Source organism: Stegodyphus dumicola, chromosome 11, assembly GCF_044657685.1.
Source record: "Stegodyphus dumicola isolate Sdum_Otavi_A_Nest chromosome 11, ASM4465768v1".
NCBI lineage: Eukaryota > Metazoa > Arthropoda > Arachnida > Araneae > Eresidae > Stegodyphus > Stegodyphus dumicola.
The window spans coordinates 126,723,208-126,744,283 of NC_140778.1; the positions used below are offsets into that span (position 1 = coordinate 126,723,208).

The 21,076-nt window shown below is 34.9% G+C and overlaps 1 protein-coding gene and 1 non-coding gene across 3 annotated transcripts in view; one reads left to right on the forward strand and one right to left on the reverse strand.

Moving 5' to 3' along the window:
* Positions 1–2,366: 2,366 nt before the first annotated feature.
* LOC118197257 (nose resistant to fluoxetine protein 6-like) overlaps positions 2,367–21,076 on the reverse strand; it is a 125,336-nt gene continuing 106,626 nt past the window's right edge. For both annotated transcript variants that reach the window (XM_085827201.1, XM_085827200.1), the window contains exons 13-16: positions 9,029–9,149; positions 6,601–6,787; positions 3,916–4,058; positions 2,367–2,903 (exon numbers count right to left, since the gene is read on the reverse strand). In XM_085827201.1, coding sequence (XP_085683327.1) covers positions 2,670–2,903; positions 3,916–4,058; positions 6,601–6,787; positions 9,029–9,149 — 685 coding nt within the window. In that variant the 3' untranslated portion in view covers positions 2,367–2,669. The remainder of the gene's footprint in view (positions 2,904–3,915; positions 4,059–6,600; positions 6,788–9,028; positions 9,150–21,076) is intronic.
* LOC118187389 (U5 spliceosomal RNA) lies at positions 18,211–18,331 on the forward strand. The gene has a single exon (XR_004757932.2). It is a non-coding gene; the product is annotated as a U5 spliceosomal RNA (small nuclear RNA).

The following is a 21,076-nucleotide window of genomic DNA, read 5'->3' on the forward strand; positions in this document are numbered from 1 at the left end:
AAAAAATATCTTCACTGTTTATCTACTTATCATACATCAGGAAAATAAATTTATGTTAGTAAATAATTCTTGTCTTCTGTGAAGCAGAAATTATGAAAGACTTGATTTGAAGGAAGAAATGACCTTTAATATAGCAGAGAAATTATTTTAAATCTTTTAATCATAAAAGAAGGTTGCATACAGAAGAGTGTTGATGAAAGTTATGGGAAAGCCAATTTATATAAACTTTTAAAGATTTATAAATTTTAACTGCCTTCAATCATTTTACCTGCGTTTCATGTAAATTTTCATATGTGTATACTGGAACGGCGCAATATTTTCCTCTATCGGCTATTTTCGGAACTATTTTTCTCACAAAATCTTCCCATTTTGTCCTTAGACTCCCTACTAAATATGGTGGTGGCATTTTAGCTGATAAGTCCAGCTACAGATGGCTATGAGAAGTGTCAGTTAAAAAAAAAAAAAAAATGCAACGTATAACAAATTTTTAGTCTTACCCATTATTAATGTTGTTTGAAAAATATTTTGCAAAGTGTATCTGTAACTACTTCAGCAGTGATCATAAAATATCCTGAGCTTTGATAAAGACATATCAGTGCTAATTGTACAATAGTTTACATATTGTATATTGAGAAAGAGTACATCGAAGAGAGCATTTGAACATATACTTAACAAAACTAATAGACAGCTCTGAAAGTTCTACTTCACCCTTTAAACAGTTCTTTTATTTTTTTTTAAGCAAGGGATGTTGTGCTTAATCTGTGTAGTGAAACATTATAAATGCATGTATATCTAAATATAATGATAAATAAATACAAAGTAAAAATTATATGATACTTTTTTTTTTTTTTTTTGATGCAGAGGTTGTTATACTGGCTTTCTATTGCTTAGGCACTACTTCCCAGTAACCTGAGGCTTTTCTGCTGTGTTACTTATTATGAAAATTTATTTTATTAGGGTTAATTGAAATATTTAAAATTTTGTTATCTAATTCATAAATTTGTGCCATTATTAATTCAGAAACAGGCTGATACATTTACTTCTTTTATTACACTGAATCCTTTGACGACGATGTGGCAAAGGATATCAATAATTCTTTTTTTATTGTTTTCACTTCTCTTTTACACTGCTTTTGTACCTTTCCATGCAATTAATCACTGCTTTGTCAATAATATTTTTCTAATGATATGTCCGTGTTGAATATGGAATGGGATTAAATGATTTATTTTCATTTTGCAGTATTTCTAGAGATACGTAAAATTTAACTGTTGGAAATTCATTTCAGGTTACAGTACATCTTAGCATAACAAGGTGGGTTATAAATTTTTAAAAGTGGCAATTCTGTTTTTCTTGAAACAAAAACAGAAAACATTTGGGAGAGAGGTGTGCAGATGGCAGCTCTAGATTAGAGCTCCTATACATTTGAAAAATTTTGGTGCCCCGTCATATATGTTTACAGTATTACGTTCAATTTTAAAAATTATTATTACTATTTCTTTTTCAGTTTTTGTAACGGTAAGGACAAATTCTTGCGGTGCTCTTTCCCATGAGATCTATGCACCTTTTCTTGAGGCCCTAAGTACCTTTTCGTACAGCCCTCTTCCCTTGAGACCCTAAGCACCTTCTTATTTTGCTTCTTTTGCTTGATAAATCCAGCTCTGACAAGTGTTTGCTAGCAATATGTTAGTTCTGGGAATTTTAGTCACCATGAAAGACTTCGAAGGCGAATAGCGCATTTTTTGTAACGATTCTTATGTTATTGTACAGTGCCTACATCCCTTGCACTACAATTTACACGATTTATAAAGTATTAGTCAATACCTCAATTTAATTTAATTAATTTAGGCGTCAGAAAATTCGAACAAACTGGTTCCGCTAAAACTGTGATGAAACAAGCAGGTCGGACAAGGTCTCAGCAAAGCGAAGAGAACCTACAAACCATTTGACATTAGGAAGATTTGCAAGTGTGCAACCCACTTGAAATTGAGCAGAATTTGAAAGCTATAATAAGAGGACCTGGATCAACAAGATGCGTTCAAATATGTTCATATACATAGTTGAAAAAATTTTTCTCAATAAATTAATTTTCCATTGAGGTGCCATGCCATCGTCTCCAAGGAGTCCACATTTTCTATCATTTTTTATTGAACGATTTTGAACATCATGTATACAAAAATAAACCGACAGCACTAACCCAATTGAAACAAAATATTTGCGATGAGCTAACCGCGATTCCGTGCATCATGTGTCAACATGTTCTTTAATATAGATTGGTCAGTTGCAACAGTATCGAAGATACGAATATAAGCATGTCGACGATATTATTTTTATATTATTTTATTTTGTTAAATAAAAGCTCGATGAGATAATTTAACCACTTGTTTTTATTCAATCTCTAGAAATGAAAAATACCCACCATGTATAACTTGTCATAGTTATATACATGAAATGGGCGTTGTACTATTTATGAACATGGAATTCATGGGAAAATGGGGCTTATGAATATCAGTCCACTCACACGTGCTTTCCTTTGGTATTTCTTGAGATTTTTCGTATATAATGGCTAAGCTTATTGGACTACTGTTTAACTCTTCAGTAGTTAACTGAATTACTTCAGTTCGAAAAGCTTAATGAGTATAATGAAAATATCATCTGTATCAAAATCGATGTCATGTTTGTTCAGTGCTTTTACTATGACTTTTTAGAGTTGGATTGTGGATTTTAGAGGACGTTTCAGTGCTTGTTTTCACTTGATAAAGATTAGTGGGTGTTTCCTCTCTGCTATTAGTCCGCATGTTAGAAAAGAGCAGTCGTTCCAGGTTCGCAAATGGAGCTTCCACCAATAAATGTCCAGCAAAAGCAATTGCCAGTGATAATATCACATTTCCCATGTATTCGTAGAGCTGAAAATAGATCAATCAGTTTAATAAATATAATGCTGATTTTAATGAAAAAACATGAAACACAAATTATAATGAGACTTTTTTTAGTATGAAGATATTTCTTCCCTCCCAAAAGTATTCTCTCAGAGCAATTCTCCGTTGTCTTATTACTGTTTCTGAATGATACGATTTTATTTACATCTCATTTATTCGTTGCTAATTTTTGTGTAATATAGCGCCATTTTTTCTGAAATGTTTTAATTATTCAGTGCTGCTTTTAAAATTTCAGTCATAATATTAATTTCTTTTTAAATCTTAGCCGTACTATAACTATAGATGACTAACAAAATGTCACATTAAAATTAATTACTAATTAATTACTTTTTAAGCTACTGAAAACTTCCAAAATACCACGTAAAATTACATAATTAAGTACCGAAATGGAATGACTTTTCTAAAGGGAATCAAAATCCCATTCAAGTACTACAGTAATTGCAAGCTTATTGTTTCAAGAAGATAAACTACAAGAATGGTCATTCTTCCCACATGGCCCTCGCAATAAGATGAGGAAATTCCTGCTTGATTCATTTACTAGTATTTATTAAATGTGTTTTAATGATTAATTTAAATTTTTATTTAATTTTTGGATAATGATATGAAAACGTTTCTTTGTTTAACAGTAAATAAATAAGTATATGTTTCTGTGCTAATAATAAGTTATATATGTACTAACTTGTTACAAACTATAAAATTTAAGTAAAAAACAATTATGGTATCAGTAGCTTAGTGGTTAAAATAATTATTTATTGCTAACTATATTTAAAAGAAATAAGTCCTGATTTGAGCGCCTAGATCTAGAAACCAATACAAAAGTCTATTTAAAAAATTCGCATAGGAAGCACTCAACCGTGTTGGCCTAGCATTTTTTTTTTTTTTATGAGGATAAATATTTTAATAAAACTCAACATAATATTCAACAGCTATCCTAATCTGCAGTACAAATAATTGTAGTTGAATTAAAGGCTAAGCTTACCATATTGAAATGACTGTAGAATATACGTTCTTTCAAAGATCCATATCGAGTCCAAATTACAGGACCTTGGGCAAGGTACGCCATGAAAGTCAATCGGCTTACTAGGACAAATGGACGGAATTTCAGAATAGATGAAAATAGATCTGCAAAGAAAAGAATAAAACTCAGAGACTAAAAGGTATAAAATTGGCAAAATACCTGTAAGCTCAAACTATGTTATGAACTACACTAGTAATTACATTGCCTTACTGTACGCTCTATTCATAGTCTGTGTTTTTAAATGAAATTAATGATTTTCATAGCTTTCGTGTTAGTACCATTCTCATCCCGTTTTGAAAATTCTTCACACAATAGAATTTTTACAGATTATTTCAACTACTCTCAGAGTTTAATGAGTAGTGAAATGATCTGAAATGATGAACCTGGTTGGAAACCAAACTGCACATATATGATGATTTGGTATTCATTGATAATGCTATTAACTTGTTTGAGAAAACTTTCTGAAATAGTTTCCCGACAATAGATAGCAGACAGAGGACCTGTAGCTCATGTGGTGGATCGGATTTTTTTCCAGGATTTTTTTAAATACATTGATACCTGCGGTTTTCCAGCAACCAGGATAGTAAACATTTTTAAATCACGCCTTAAAAGATTGCACGAAAACGCAATGGCTTTTCGCTCGAAAGTCTTCACAGACAGTACCGGCTCTGCGAGGATGTAGTTATTTGGTTGGTTATTGGTTTAGTTCTCTCAGAGAAATACAAGCGAGCTTTCGAAATGGATACTACTTCATACTTTTTTTGTATAAAACTTTCAAATTTTAATCTCTTGTATTCAAAAATTCGTAAAATGTATGTATCATTATAACAATGAGGAAATAACATATATCATGAATCATCATTATAATATATCATGGATCATTATTATAATATTCCATGAATCCTTTTAAATATAAAATTCGTTAAATTTGAGTGATATTTACACTAAAAAAATGGGAGTTTAAAATTTCGAACTTCGAGATGCACATATTCATGCAGAATTTCATGTTTTCAAAATCTGGTGGCTCTAGTTGCCAGAGTCTTTCCATTCGATAAACTTATACAGTCAAAAGTCGTTAATTCGGACACCCATAATTCGGAATGATCTATAATCCGGACATCAAAACTAAAAACTTTCTGCGCATGCGCCACGTTGACACATGCGCAGAGGCGTTTACGCGTGCGCGTAAGACCTTTTACGACTGCGCATATGAGTGTGCGCAAGTGCAGAATACGTTTTCGCGTGCGCATTTTATGTATAATGGACGTATAAGCTAAAATTATCTAATTATCTATTTCAGTTAATGTTGATGATTGCGTTGTTCCTTAATTTTCGAACTGCATCCGGCTTATTATTTTTTGCAGACTGTAAGAGCAATTTTATAAAAGTAAGCTTAAACTTTCGATTATATCAAATAGAATTTCCGATATATATTTGTTAATATGTAAAGGATCTAAAGCGAAAGTATGTTTTGAAATCCGAAATCTGTTTATCAATTTCACGTTGCTCGGCGGCGGGCGCCTAATGAATTGGAAGTTGATTTGTCAGCACTATCCTTATCTTCAGCGCAGATGTTTTTATTTTATTTTGCTTATAATTCCTTACCAAATGTAGTATTTCATCTCGATATGCTCCGTCTTTGATATGATTTAAAACAAGTTCCTCGTCATTATAATTCGCTTCCGATAGCGAAGAAAAGTGACAGAGGTTATTGAAAACAAAAAAATTTCGATTGATAAATTAGTCGGTGTTCTTGACACAGCAATTATAGGACTTGAACGGCGGAACTTTGTAACTGAACAAGAAATTATGTCTGTTTAATAGAATTAAATAGAAAGTATTATCACATGAAACGAAGCAAAACTTAAACAACTTACATTGAAAGAAATGTTTAATAAAGTAAACAAATAAATATTAAGCTTTTTCTTTTTGAAAATTTTGATACCCTTTAGATCATAATTGTTCTTTATTTCATAAATTACGGTTTCACATTTTTAATTTTAGAATTTCTGCATGCCATCTTACGAGATTTAAACTGATGATCTATAATCCGGAAAAATCGATAATCCGGAATCGCCGAAGTCCCGACGAGTCCGGATTAACGACTTTTGACTGTATGTTCTTTATATTCGATGAACATATATGTTCACAAATTTTCCTTTTTTCTAAAGAGATAAAAATATTTTTTGTATAAAAATAAATAGAAAGACATCGAGAGCAAAGCATAATTTCTTAAATTAATATTTTTATGATCTGAATAACCCCTGCAACAAAACCAAACTGAATTTAATTATATATAATTTTGCTGAGAATTCGTGAGAAATACAAAATGAATTGCTTTCGTCTCTCAGAAATAAAAATTCCAGATGTTAGAAACACTGACAATGTTTTCGAAATTTTTAATGGCCTAATAAATAAAAACTTGATCCTATTTTAGCAAGTTTTAATTAAATTTTCCTTTCAGTTTTTGAAATTTAAGAAACAGAATTTTATTTAGCGCTGAGACAGTAAGACTGAAACAAACAATAATTCGTCTCATTCTGCAGTTATAGATGTCTATAACTTGTGATTTCATACCACTATGACTATCAAACCAGTAATATATTAGCATTCATAAACCTAGTATTTAAGATAATTCAAACTAACCTGCATTCCCAGTGACGCATACGAAAGCTACCCAAGCCAAGGCGACGACAAATGTTGTCCTGTGCAAGGCGGCATACGTTGCTGTCACTTCTGTAGATGGAAACTGTCCCGTATTCCACCTGTGCGTGCCATAAAGCGCAGATATTCCAAACACACAAGAACAGCACCAACCAATGAGTTTGGATATCTGTAGAAAGAAATTGTCACTATATTACAGAAGACTACAGTTATGGGACAGCTATTCAGAGAGTTATCTTTTTTTAACGCATATTTTATTTGACTGACTCACAAGACTTTAGATGCACTTTCCTCTGTTAGGAAAGCCGATTTTGACACCATTTTTTCTGAATTGCTGTAGCACTAGTTTCTTTAGCTGTCTTAGTAATTCAAGTAATTCCCAATACTTAGTCTTATCCAATAATTTCCACCACAGTTCTTAAATTCAAATTTCGAATTTTCAGTTCGACTGGTATGACTTTTTCTCTCATTTTAAAACGATTTTGAACTACTCTACTGTTTTATCAAGTTCTGAATCTGAATCGTTTTCTTTGGGATCAGGCCTCGATTTCAAAGAATCATTACCTGTCATTTGGTGTCTAAGGCCTTTTGCGTTACTGGAGATACAAGTGGTGTACGATACATACCAACACCTGTGGGCGAAGAACTTCCTTCTGCCGAGGCATACGATCATCTAATGATAAGCAGCTGTGTAGGTAGGGCAATTCCTGTTGAGGCAATTGCAATTAAAGCATGGTCGTGCAATTAATAAGCATGGCATGGTGAAAGGCAATTAAGTCGTATGGCATTAATTGAAAATAGCAATCCATTCGTAAGCTGAGTCAGGAAAGCATTTTAGGCATAAGTGTGCAATTTTCCTGTAGAAACTTGAAAAAGTTCATTCCTTAGATATGCTAAAGTGCATAAGGCGAATGCATAAATCCAAAGAGATGCAAAAATTTGGTGATGTGCGATCATAATGAAAAGCATACATGCTGCATTCAAATCTTGCATCCGTAGTCGGCGAAGTCTTCCCAATTACCTTGTCAGGTTTATTTTAAATTTATAGGAATTATTTTTAATTCTTAAATCCTTTCAATTTTTGTTTCCCACTTGCTATTCCCTACCAGAGTGAGTTTTTAGTATCTCGTTGCATGTAAATGATGTTGGAGGAGTATTTAAGGAATGTTCAGCTTACTTCAGCAGGAGAGCTTAGAAAACCGTACTTAATTTAAATTACTATGTAATGTTTAGTTTTTCAAAACGCTTTATTAAGCAACATCGTTATTCAGTTCAGTCAGTTCTATACTATTTGTCACAGCTCGAACGGTTCCCAGATGCTTTCTCATTTCACATACTTAATGTATCTGTTCCAGCTCCGCCTCGTAGGCGCCGCGTTTACGCCCATCTCATTTACTTATTATACCAACGCCTAAGGGCAATTTTTCAAAAGCGGTGGTTAGAGCAGCGTAGGCTGCTACATGCCACCTAGCCATTCAAAAGAAAGAAAGAAAGAGTGCTTAGTGGCGCATGATTGCCGTCAGGCTACTTTGTTATTAAGTCAACTACGCTCAGCCGTATTGAACGTCTCTGCTGATAATTGGAGGCTAATTTAATTAAGGGTCAACTACGTTAGGTAATTGTGTCTAACTTTGGTTTAGTATTAGATTAGTTTCTTATTTTCTTATCTTGATTTAAAAGTCTGTGTGGAGGCTTTCTATAAACCCGAGAAGGGGCCATCTCTTACCATTTCTTTGAGTGAATAAAAGGATACTTTAACTCTGCTCTGGATTTATAAGTTGTTAAATACTTGAACTCAGCCATAAGTCGCTACACAGCTCAATAGGTTCCTCTACGTTCAGCATAGACAAAGTAGTTAGAAACATTAGAGTTTGATTGACGTTTTATCGAAGACATGCAACCAACATAAAAGCAAAACACAAGAAAGGAGAATCAATACAGCTTTTTTGATCAATGTATTATGTATGATATAAAAAATTCAAAAATTAAAATAAAAACAACCAAAAAAATTATCCCTGATTTGTATCCTCCTAACTGGATAGTAAAGAAAATATCGCCTGGGGAACAAGTGAATGAGTTGGAAATTGTTTTGTAATCCACAAACGCAAGCCGGCCAGTTTCGTACCTTAATTGCCCTGAGCAAAATGTTTACCAGAAACAAGAGAATGAAAGCTGCAAGCCCTTAGGTGTTTATTATCTTATTAATCAACATTTTTATCAACTCATGTATCTGTCCTTAGATCTCTCCTGTAGACAATTTGTAGCTATATTATTATTTTGTGCCATTATGAGATGATTTTTTCTGCCACTTCGATCTTATTCAAGCAACAAAATGACTCATTTTGTGTAAATATTTAAGATTATGATTAATGTATTATATTTAAGAATATGACAAAAAATATTTTCTTACCAACCCAAGTTTAACTTTAGGAAGCTTTAACAGCAAATATCCAGTTCCAATACCTACGCAGAATGGTCCAAAGTATGTGAAAGTCTTTATATGAATTTCTTCTGCAATCCTATACATTTTCCTGCAAAATAAATCGTTACGGAGTTCATATATGGTTTAAACTAACGTATATAATGACAGCTTACATAACAGATATAAAAGAAATGCTGTAATTTAAGCATAATTCAATTTAGATTGATATTCATTTATTATAGATTGATTACTAGAAAAATGCTCTATACTTATCAAGAAAATGTAACACAAGTGTCTATCCTTTCGCGGTATTTGAACTACAGTGGTGCCTCGCATAAAGCGGTGGTGTCGATAAAGCACGCCTCGCACAGCGAACGCTGCACACAACGAACTTCATTTCATGATTCATACAATGAACTTCGTTTCACACAACGAAGTCGCCCGAGCTTCCACCACTGCTTCGGGTTTAATCCTAGTATCCGGTGCACACGGGATTTGGCTACTTTTGGCGACTTTATAATGAGCAATAAAAACCGGACATATACGATGAGTAGTAAACGGGTTATTCAAAGAATATATATAGTTATACATAGTATTTACTTAGTATACATAGACGTTGTTTGGGTATATATACAGGGTGATTATAATTAAAGTTTAAGTTTCAAAACGCTATAGAAAAAGAACCACTCATGAAAATGACGCCAAATTTGAAAGGAATGTTATTGAAGAAGGCGGAAAGCGTATGGCAGAAGAAAAAATTTAGTTTCAAAAGTTAGCAACAGATGGCGCTGCAAGCGGAAGAAGACAAATTAAAATGTTAGTTAAATTTCAGTGTTATAAAGCCGTCAGATACCAGGCTGTTCCTCATTTCGCGTCTCAGACGTTCGCCATGGGTGTTTCACTGCAGGACCGCGCTCTGCTGGTAAAGCTGTATTACAAGAATGATGATTGTGCAAGAGTAGCTCTGCAAAAATTCAGGACACTGAAGGGTATAAAAGAAAGCGTTGGTCCAATGAGTGTCGTAGGTCTAAAGAAAATGATGCAAAAATTCGAAACGACAGTTTCGTTTGATGTGCAATCTGGTAGAGGGAGAAAACGAGTGCATTCAACGGTAGTTGAAGAAGTGGCCACAGCATTACAGGAGGGGTCGGCCGGTGGTGTGCAACCGTGCAGTGCACGAGGAATTGAACGAACATTGGACAGGCCTACGAGCACGGTGCTGAAAATTGTACGAAACATCCTGCAATGCTATCCGTACAAAATTGGCCATGTGCAGGAGTTGCTTCCGCCTGACCTGACAGCTAGGGAGACGTTTGCGTTAGAATTCCTGGCTCGCATGGAAGTGGATAATGAATGGCCGTGGAAAATTTTGTGGAGAGATGAAGCCCATTTCCATCTGACAGGATACGTGAATACCCAGAATTGTCGAATATGGGCAACAGAAAATCCACTGGCAACGCACCCCGTACCACTTCATCCTGAAAAGGTCACGGTATGGTGTGGCTTTACGGCATCATTCATCCTAAAACCATATTTTTTCGAGCAGACGGGTGCTTCCGGTCCTGTTACTGCAACCGTCACTGGTCAGAGGTATGCGTCTCTTTTGCGCAACCACGTGATTCCAGCTCTGCAACAGCGTGGATGTGTGGATGAAATCATTTTTATGCAAGATGGCGCTCCTCCGCACATTGCACATCCCGTGAAGCAGCTGCTGAGGCGCCATTTCGGAAATGCTCGAATTATCGGCCGTCATTTCCCTACAGCCTGGCCGTCCCGATCGCCTGATCTTACTCCGTGTGATTTCTGGCTGTGGGGATATCTGAAGGATGTTGTGTTCCGTGCTCCAATTGCAAATTTAGCGGAATTAAAGGCACGCATTTCGCAACACATTCTGAACATCACCCCGGAGACACTGCGATCCGTTGTGGAACATGCTGTTTGTCGCTTTCAACTAGTTGCACACAACACCATATTGAATGTGTTTTGTGCCAGTCTCGCGACAGTTCCGAACTTCTTTGATGAATGGTTCTTATGCGGTATGTCGCCGCAAAACTCTTGAAACCGATTTGTCCCTTTCGATGTGATATATACAGTCATGCAAATAAAATTATTCAACAATTCTAATTTGTCAATGCATTTTAATGTGTAACTTCCACTTTAGCCATTGTTTTACGAATCGCTTCTCGTTTCTCGTCGTGATTTTGCCGTTTATAGCGCCATCTGTTGCTAACTTTTTAAACTAAATTTTTTCTTCTGCCATACGCTTTCCGCCTTCTTCAATAACATTCCTTTCAAATTTCACATCATTTTCATCAGTGGTTCTTTTTTTATAGCGTTTTGAAACTTAAACTTTAATTATAATCACCCTGTATATATATATATATATATATATATAGTGTATAGTATATAGACGTTGTTTGGGTCATTTTTGGTGTTGGCGATAATTTTCAAAATCGCGCCAAGGCTGCACCGTATACTAGGATTTTACCCTGCTTCGCCCGAGCTTCCACGATCGGGCATCCTTCCGCGCGTATTGCATCCTTCCGCGCAGGCACTGCATGCAGTCATTAGTCACTGCGCTTAACTTAAGCACGTATCGCGGCAATACCTCCTTTTAAGTTAAACTCAATATCGTCCTTTTAAGTTAAAATCAATATTTTTTTTTATATCATGGCTTCTAAAAAAAGCAGGAAGGTGATTTCTGTTGAAAAGAAACAGGAAATAGTTAGAAGGAGTGAATGTGGGGTAAAACAGTGTGACCTCGTCAAAGAGTCTGGCCTCAGCAAGACCACCATTTTCACCATTTTGACAAATAAGGATGCAATCAAATCAGCCAAAGTAGCCAAAGGAGTATCAAAACTATTTCATGAAAAACATAGGTCTTCAATCCACGAGGAAATGGAGAGGCTATTAGCGATTTGGATTAAAGACAGGCAGGTGAAGGGTGACGTAACAACCCAAGATATTATCTGTCACAAAGCCAAGAGAATTTATGACGATCTAAAGAAAAACGTCCCTGGAAGTAGCAGCAATCAGGATAATGAAGAATTCAAAGCCAGCAGGGGGTGGTTTTTTAGATTTAAGAAAAGGTGTGGAATCCACAGCGTTACTATGCATGGTGAGGCTGGCAGTGCTGACAAGAAAGAAGCAGAAAAGTTCTCTATTAACTTTCAAAAATGTATTAAGGATGAAGGATACTGCCTACAACAAGTGTTCAATGCCGATGAAACGGGTCTTTTCTGGAAAAGAATGCCGAGCAGAACCTTCATTACAAAAGAGGAGAAGAAATTGCCAGGACACAAAGCCATGAAGGACAGACTTACCCTTATGTTTTCGTCATTGTTACCCTTATGCCAGCGGAGACCTCAAGATCAAACCTCTATTGGTTTATCACTCTGAAAATCCAAGAATTTTCAAGAAAAATAACGTTATTACCGTATTTTTCGCCGTATAAGACGCACTTTTTCTCCCCAAAATCAGGGGGGAAGTGCCTGCGTCTTATACGGCAAATACAAAAGCCCACCATGGCCCTCCGCTGCCCCTCCACCTCTGCATACATACCTTACCGCAGGAATACTCGGCCACTCCGTTCTCTTCCACCTCTTGGCGCCGTCTGAGACCAGGAAGCCCCGCTCTGCCTCGCACTGTATTTGGACGGTCTCTGCCTCGCGCTGCGATTGGCTGAGCGAAGAGGCGCGTGCCTTCGCTCGCTTCCGCGCTGGCTTTGTGCACTTTTTAGAGTCTCGTAAGCCAGCGCGGGAGCGGGTGAAGGTATGAGAGTAAAGATAGCTCTTAGTATGTTACATGGTTGACATAAAATTTTTCTTAAACTGCTGTTAACTTTATACAGTTGATATAAAATATTTTACTACAAAATTTGGTTCATAATCTTTTTTTTCTAGATTTGCCTCCTTTAAAATTGGGTGCGTCTTATATGCCGATGCGTCTTATACGGCGAAAAATACGGTAAGTCCAAACTGCCCGTCCATTGGAAGTCCAATCAAAAAGCCTGGGTGACCCAAGTTATCTTCAACGAATGGATTCTGGAAACCTTTGCTCCTGCCGTGAAGAAATTCTTCCTGGAAAAAGAACTGCTGCTCAAAGCCCTTCTGATACTTGGCAATGCCCCCTCTCACTCAAAAGACCTAGAGGGAATATTGCAGGAAAATTATCCTTTTATCAAGGTGCAGTATTTGCCACCAAACACCACATCCATTCTTCAGCCAATGGATCAGCAAGTTATTGCGAACTTTAAAAAACTCTACACTAGAGCCCTCTTTAATAAGGTGTTTGAAGAATGCGAGTTTGGTGGAGACAATATGACTGTCCGAAAGTTTTCGAAGGAGAAATTTGATGTCCTTATGGCAATACGACTTATACAGAAGGCCTGGGAAGAAGTGTCACAAAGGACCCTCATTTCTGCTTGGAAGATGCTTGTGCCTTCGTGGACGCAGGAAGAAGCAGTAGTTGATGACACAGAAGTAGTGAAGGACATTATCACAGTGACCCAAAGGTTGGAATTAGAGGTAGAGGAAGAGGATGTAGAGGAGCTTATTGAGGAACACGAAGAAGAGCTGACAACTGACGAGCTCCAAGCACTTCTGGTCCAGCAACAGGACAATGCTCAAAGGGAAGCGTCATCTGATAACGAGGAGCAACAATCAAACAATCAAACAATCAACCAATCCCAACTGCTGACATCAAGAACATCCTGGTCAAATGGAAAGCAGTTCAGGAGTTTACCAATGCCCACTATCCGGATTCAGCTGAAGCAAACATGATCAACGATCTTTACTCCGATACTCTTGTCCGTTATTTCCGGCAGATGTTGGAGAAAAGAGAAAAACAAACGACTTTGGACAGGTTTTTCATGAAACCATCGGCCAAAAAGCAGAAAATGGATGAAGATGTGCAAGATTCGGTAGACTCTACTTAGTCTGTCTTAAAATTTAAAAAAAATGTGTGTTTTTTTAAAAAGAATTATGTTTTTAGATGTATCTAAATAAAAATAATAACAAAAAATTTATCTTTTTTATGTCATCTTAGCATATTTTATGCTACAGAACGAATTATTTTTTTAACATGAATTTTTCGGGAAAACGCGTTTCACATAACGAACTTTTCGCATAACAAATTTGCTCCTGGAACGAATTAAGTTTGTTGTGTGAGGCACCACTGTATATTTTTCTCATCTGCTTAATCTCACATCACATCTACGATCATGACACATTATATGCAATTTTTCCAAAGAAAAGAGCTTTCCCAGAAGTAGTTTAAACAGTAAGCACATCCCAAATTGCTGCAGTTTTTCTGTTGATCCTTATCAGTTTCTGATAAATCATATAGGAAACTAAAACTGCCATTGAGCAGTTTTAGTTGTCCGATCTATCATTTAAGAATACCTATGCGGTATCAGAAACGCACAAAATACATATTTCTACATTTTTCTTCGAGCGTTTTCAGAGTTTCGCCTTGATATTCCTACTGAAACCTCTTTTATCTTCATCGGATTTTAGTAGATATAAAAATTCATATTCCTCATCTAGATCTTCACGAAGTCTTTTTGCCAATTTTAAAGTATAGCTGTGATTAGAATTTGATTTATAATCTAATAAAAATGTTTATTTTCCTTGAATATATTCTAGAGAAAATTTAATATTTATATTTCTGCCTTTAAACAGTTTACTGATAAGATCCTCTTAGGCAGACAGCTGTAGTGTGCTTTGCCATAATTAAATAAACCAAACCGAAGAGTGAGAAGAAGGTTTATATTTTGATTCTTATAAGTTTTTTTTATTAATTAATATAAATTTAATATAATTTAAAGAGCAATTAATTTAATCCCCGCTTTATCTCCTCAAATTAAAAAGAAATGCCGAAGGAGAAGCTCTTTACATATTAAATAGCTTCTTTAATTTCAATATAACTATTGTAGCGTACTCTCCAAAAAAAAAAAAAAAAAATGTCCTGTTCAATGTTTGAAATGTCAGGAATATGGACATACACAGCACGGTTGCTACAAAAGAAAAGATGTTGCAAATGCTCGCAAAATCACAGACCTAAGAAAAGCCCATTTGTCATTTTTGCAAAGAAAATCACGTCAATCTCTACAGAATGCGCAGAGTATACCAGTAACATAACAGAAAATAAAACAGAGCCTCTTAAAAAAGAATAACCTCAATAAATGATCAAGTAAAATTCAACAAGATCTGGAAAATTCGGCAATAAACTTAAGACAAAGCCCTAATCTATTCAAGAAACTGCATATATATTATCCATATTTAAAGTGTATTTAATCTTATGAACAAAATCACGAATATTGTAAGGAAAATAAAACAAGCGAAGAGACAATAACAGCTAAGATGAGAGTAGCTTTTCAAGTAGTTCAAGAGTTACGATCCAGAGTTCTCCCAAAGACGATTAATGATGCGAATGTGAAGCACTGCCGGCTTCCTCATCGTATTGGGTCTCAGTCTGACGTACGATTTTTCTTCCCAAATACATGCGCCTTTTTAGACTTTTCTTTTTCTTTCGCCACACTGCAGCAAGATTGCTCCTTCATGGATTTTTTCACGGGACCACATTTTTAACACTGTCGGTGTCAGGTTGTCAGAGCACATTGCTAAAGACCTTTTGACCTCCAATGCCGTCGCCCAGATGGTTAGACAAGCTTACTGCGGTGACATAGGTCCGGGTTTGAATCCCGGAGTTTGTAAATTTATAGTGTCTGTGCGGCATGGGGGCACTCTAAATATGATGGCGAGTCGAAAGTCCTCTCGTGTGGCTTTGTGAAAGTGGAGAGAAGTGGACCACCCCACGGGGTGCTGGCCTTTAAAAATTGGAGTGGAACATAAGAAGCTCAAACTCTCTTTGGAGCAGGCTATGGCAACATTGTTCTATGTAATATATGGACTCGACAACAACAACAATCTCCAAAGCCTCTAATATAATGATGATCTCCGACCAAAACAAACGCTCCCCTTTTATTTACAATGAGTTTGTGCAATTTTAAGAATACGATATGGCTAAGTGCTAAAAAATTCTTGAAGCAAAATTGCATTTCATTTTCCTGCAAAAGAAAATTTTTAAAGATGCAAAAACAAGTAAAAAGAATTGAAGTGTCATAGCTTTCAGATATGCCTCTGAACATATTTCTGTATAAATTGTATGTTTCTTTATAGAAATATATTGTTTACCGAATTTTCTTTCCATATTATTAAATGTAGATATGATGCTCATAATTGAAATTTAATGGAGAAACAACAAATGAGGAGAAGGAAAAAAAAAAAAAAAAAAAGAGAATGAAGCGCGTAATAAAAATTTGATGGAGACACAATAAATAAGGGCAGAAGAAAACTTGCAAAGGAGGAAGAATATATTTGAATATGGCTTACTTTAAAATGTTACCATTTATATCACAAACAGCATATTTTATTTGTATAATATTATTTTTAGTATCTGCGCTTTTGTAAAAAATATAAATTTTTTCTAAATAAAATTTAATTGAACTACATTAAGTATGAAATTGAATACTAGCTGAATGATTTTATTCTTATGATCTATCGCAAATTTATAGGACTTATTAATTATAGGCATGTTGATTTTATTCTTATGATCTATCGCAAATTTATAGGACTTAATAAATTTGTAACTGGAATTACCTTAAAATTATGCCTATTTAATGAAATCATTATTTAAGCAATTTTAGATTTGCCTAGGGTTAGTACTCCTGGGAAGCTGTGTCGCGCACTGTCGGTAATCTTGGGAACTTCCCTTCTAAAAATTGGTCTTCGAATTAATTAATAATTTTTTTAAATTATTACATTGCGTGTATAGGTATAAATCTTTAGCTCGTGTTAGAGAAATGTTACATGTTTTAAAAAATTATAATCATTGTATTGAAAAAATGCGCAGCAATTTTCACAAAGAAATATATAGTGATTTCTAAAAAGCAATTAGAAACATGAATATTACGCTAATTTTTTTTAACATTTCATAATTTATAAAATATGAACCGCTGAACTTCAGTAAGAATTCAAAACAGCGGAGGCGTCTCATAGTAGGCGGGACTTGGAATTATTTCCAAGTCCCGCCTTTTTTTTTTCGAATAATAAGGTGTTATGGCCCATTTTTTTGCGAAATACAGAGTATGCAGATATAGATATTGAAAAAATTCAAGAAAAGAATTTACATCATTCCATGCTAAATTTCAGGAACATCTAAAGAATGGGCGTGATCAGTAAAAAGCGTCACAGAAAGAATGCTCTGAATGCAAAACTTGTAATCCCATCGCATTGAGATGAAAATGAGCATCTCCATCATGCTTATGTTTTTTTAATTTAATAATATAATGTATTTAACTGTTTTTATTCTTTGAAATAACATTTAAAAAATCTGCTATGAAAAACAGCTCTAAATTTCGCTATAGCCTGCAAATTTTTTAAATATTTGTTAATATATGCACCGCTGGCCAGGGAAATCAGTTGAGCACTTTTGAGCATGCCTATCTCTGTACTTTACAACTGGCAAAATGCACCAGCTTTCCTTTGTGAAGGGTCTTAGTATGAATGCCTCGTCAAGCATGTATAGTGATTTTTTGCGCTATTTTCTAAAGCTCACATAGTTGTTTTTAAGCTCCGCCTTCTGAGGTTCCAAGCTTTTCGCCCCTTTTTGGCTTTAACTTTGAACTTCTTGAATGTAATCATTAGTTTCATTTGCTTGAGCAGAAATATTTTTTTAAATATTTGGTAATCAATGTACCGCTGACCCGGGAAATCAGATGAACTCTTTTGAGCATGCTTATCTCTGTACAATACAATTGGTAAAATACATTAGCTCCCCTTTGTGAGGGGTCTTAGCAAAAGAACGTTCGCTCGTGAAGTATGATACCCAGATGCCGAAAGTATTTTTTCTCTTCATCTAACATGCACAAATCCCATTTTATCTTTTCCAAGAAAAGGCTTTATAGGCGTTTAAGGAGTGAGATTTATAGTAGCGGTTCTAGACGATGAGTGAAAACTGATAAAACCGAGTGTGAGTGACCTTTAACGAAGTTAAATAATGCATTCTATGAATAAAAACAAATATACCCTTTGCACTGTTTGTTTATTGACCACCACTATTTTCATTCAGTTATTTCTTACGGATGTTTCCAACACATAAAGTTTCATATGCTCTGGTTTCTCTTCATTATTCGAGCTAATCTTTCGCCTTTTACTAAAGATTACCGTGGAGAGGAACATTACAATGAGCCTAAACTGAATTTTTGGAATCCCACCACATAGGTGGGGTATATTTAAAAGATAGAGTACAATACTTGCTAGACAGCATCTTTAGCGATTCTCAAGTGTCCTCAATTATACTTCATAGTTTGTTGCAGAGACATGCATAGACAGTCATCATTTCTTGGGTGTAAATAGTCATTATATAACATTTTCGTTTCCTCAATGCTAACATCTTACGCAAGAATTGTGGTCAGTAAAAGAGAGTCAAAGAAAGGTGTGTCAGATCTCCTAAACCAAAGGAGGGGAGGACTATTCCTTGATAACATAAGCTTTTTAGCATTTTAATGATAACATATTTAATTAGTTTTAATACTTAGAAGTATAATTTCAGCAAAAAAATAGCGTTTAATTGCGCAAACGAAATTGCTCTATATTTCACATAATATGTACTTATTACTGCAACAGGAAATCAAGTGCGCTTTTCTGAAATATCTACAGAATTGAAACAGAGGAATGCGTCAGCTTTCTCTTACAGGAGCAATTAGTGCTAGCATCTGTTCAAGCATTTAAAAAGATAAAACAGAATTATATATATTATATTTTCAACGAGAATTGTAATGGCTATGTATGGCTTGTTTCTAAGCTCTGACTTAGCTTCACGTTGCTGGCAGAGGGAATATCTTCACGTAATCTAATGTGTTTTGTTTCCAGCAACGCCAAATATACTACTATACCCTTACTAAGTATAGCTACATTCTAAACTCTGACCACTAACAGCTTGTCTATCTCTGTATATTACAATTAACAACAAATTAAAAAAATATTTTTAAAAAACACATTTTTCTGAAAACTAATTTCTTTTCTTAATTGCTGAAATATAACTTTTTTGTATACTGTTATGATATATATTCTTTAAATTTTTTAAACATGGAAATTCATACAAATACGTGTTTTTTATTTTCATTTGTTTTGAACTACAGTATGAAAAGCAACAACGCAGCATCTTATTATCCCATAGCAAAGAGTAAATCTTTTTAATAGAATGTAATTCTTCCTCATAAATGAGTGCCGTGATGAGGGTGAATGCGTAAGTATAGCTGATTACGCACGTACTAATACTAATATAAGCTGGGAGAACTTACACAAAACACTCGCTGAAAATCTAAACATTAAGAAAGTTGACGGCAAACTCAAACGATGTAACCTTATTATAAAGGTATTCGACTTAGAAGAATATCGCAAAATCCAAGACTAGTTCAAAGAAAAACACATAACTTATCATTCATTCGTTTTACATACTGATAAAACGGTACGTGCAATAATAAAAGATTTATCGAACGACGTCACCGAACAGGAAATTGAAGAAGACCTAAAAGAGCAAGGAATTCCCATATTTTAAAAGTAAAACACCTAGCCATCTAGTGACGAGTTTCGGGAGTGACACTAAAACTACGGACCGGATGTTCATGCATTTCTTAAGTCGGAAGCCATCTCCATAAGGCGAAGTAGTAGTAATTTTGGATACCGCGTTCAAATACTTTAACCTCTTTTCTTCGCTCCTTCAAAGTGCTTAATCAACAATTAGTAGCAGTTACCTCAGCAGAAACATCCTTCGCCTGGTAGAGGATACAGGATATTTTTTTTTTTTTCTTTTAATAATTCATGGCTTTAATTGAATTTCTATTCCTTGGAGATGGTACATAAAGAGTTTTTTAATAGTATATATATATATATATATATATATACACGCGCGCACAATATTTGTGTGTCCTCTTACGTTGCTTGAATTGATTTTTCGCAATAATTGGAATGAATCGCGCGATTCTGTAACATCTTTTTGACCGCGCCTCTCGCTTAAAATACTTATTTACGTATAATTTTTGTAGAAATAAACGGTTGCATAATGCTGATTTATGAGTAAAATACTTCCAAAGGTTTCGTTTTATTCAGAACCGAATACATTTCTGCAAGAACAAAGTTTTCTCTCTTCGTATTTCGAACAAAGTGCTGATATTCAATTCAAATCAAATCAAACTTTATCGTGGTTATCGCAGCATGTAATCGAACTTGCCACTTTAACTGCGTCGTTTGGTGATTATAAAACCCTAAGGCGATGGTAATTAAAAATAAAAGAGTAAAACGCCGCGCCATAATTAGGCGAAGCTCGATCAAATACCCAATCAGTGTGTTTGATTATAGAATTTTACGTGAGACAATTTGCATCAGTTCATGAGAGCTTAGCGGCGAACCGTCCGAGCTGGGAGTAACTTCAGGGCAAGGAGTTTAGAACTCATGCAGATGCCCTCCACGCCGTCAAAGTGAAGCCAAAAAAGGGGCAAAGCATGACCATAGTAGTCGTGGCTTAGAAAGATTGACGTGCTCTAACCACACCCAATTTTGTTCTCGGTAGTCAAAAAAGAACCGCAGATTCTTCACGCACTCTTTGCTTTACTTTTCTCGCCATTTCATTTTATTTCTACATTATGTAATTGCAATAATTTCTAAATTATGTAATTACATCCGGTAATTAATGAATAATAGCATTAAAGTATTGTGAACATAAAACAGTAACTATGTTCTCAAACTATAATTTAATTATACTTTACTTATTCTAAGTATATATAATTCTCAAATTTTTCATCTTATAAATACTATTTATGTTTCGAAAAAACTTAATTTGAATAAACAATGATAGAAATATGTAAATTTTACGTTCTTATTTTAAAACTCACCCAACAAATGTGACTAAAAATCCAATCCAGTTATTATATATTTATTTGAGCACAAAATAAAATGTAGTTAAACACATAAA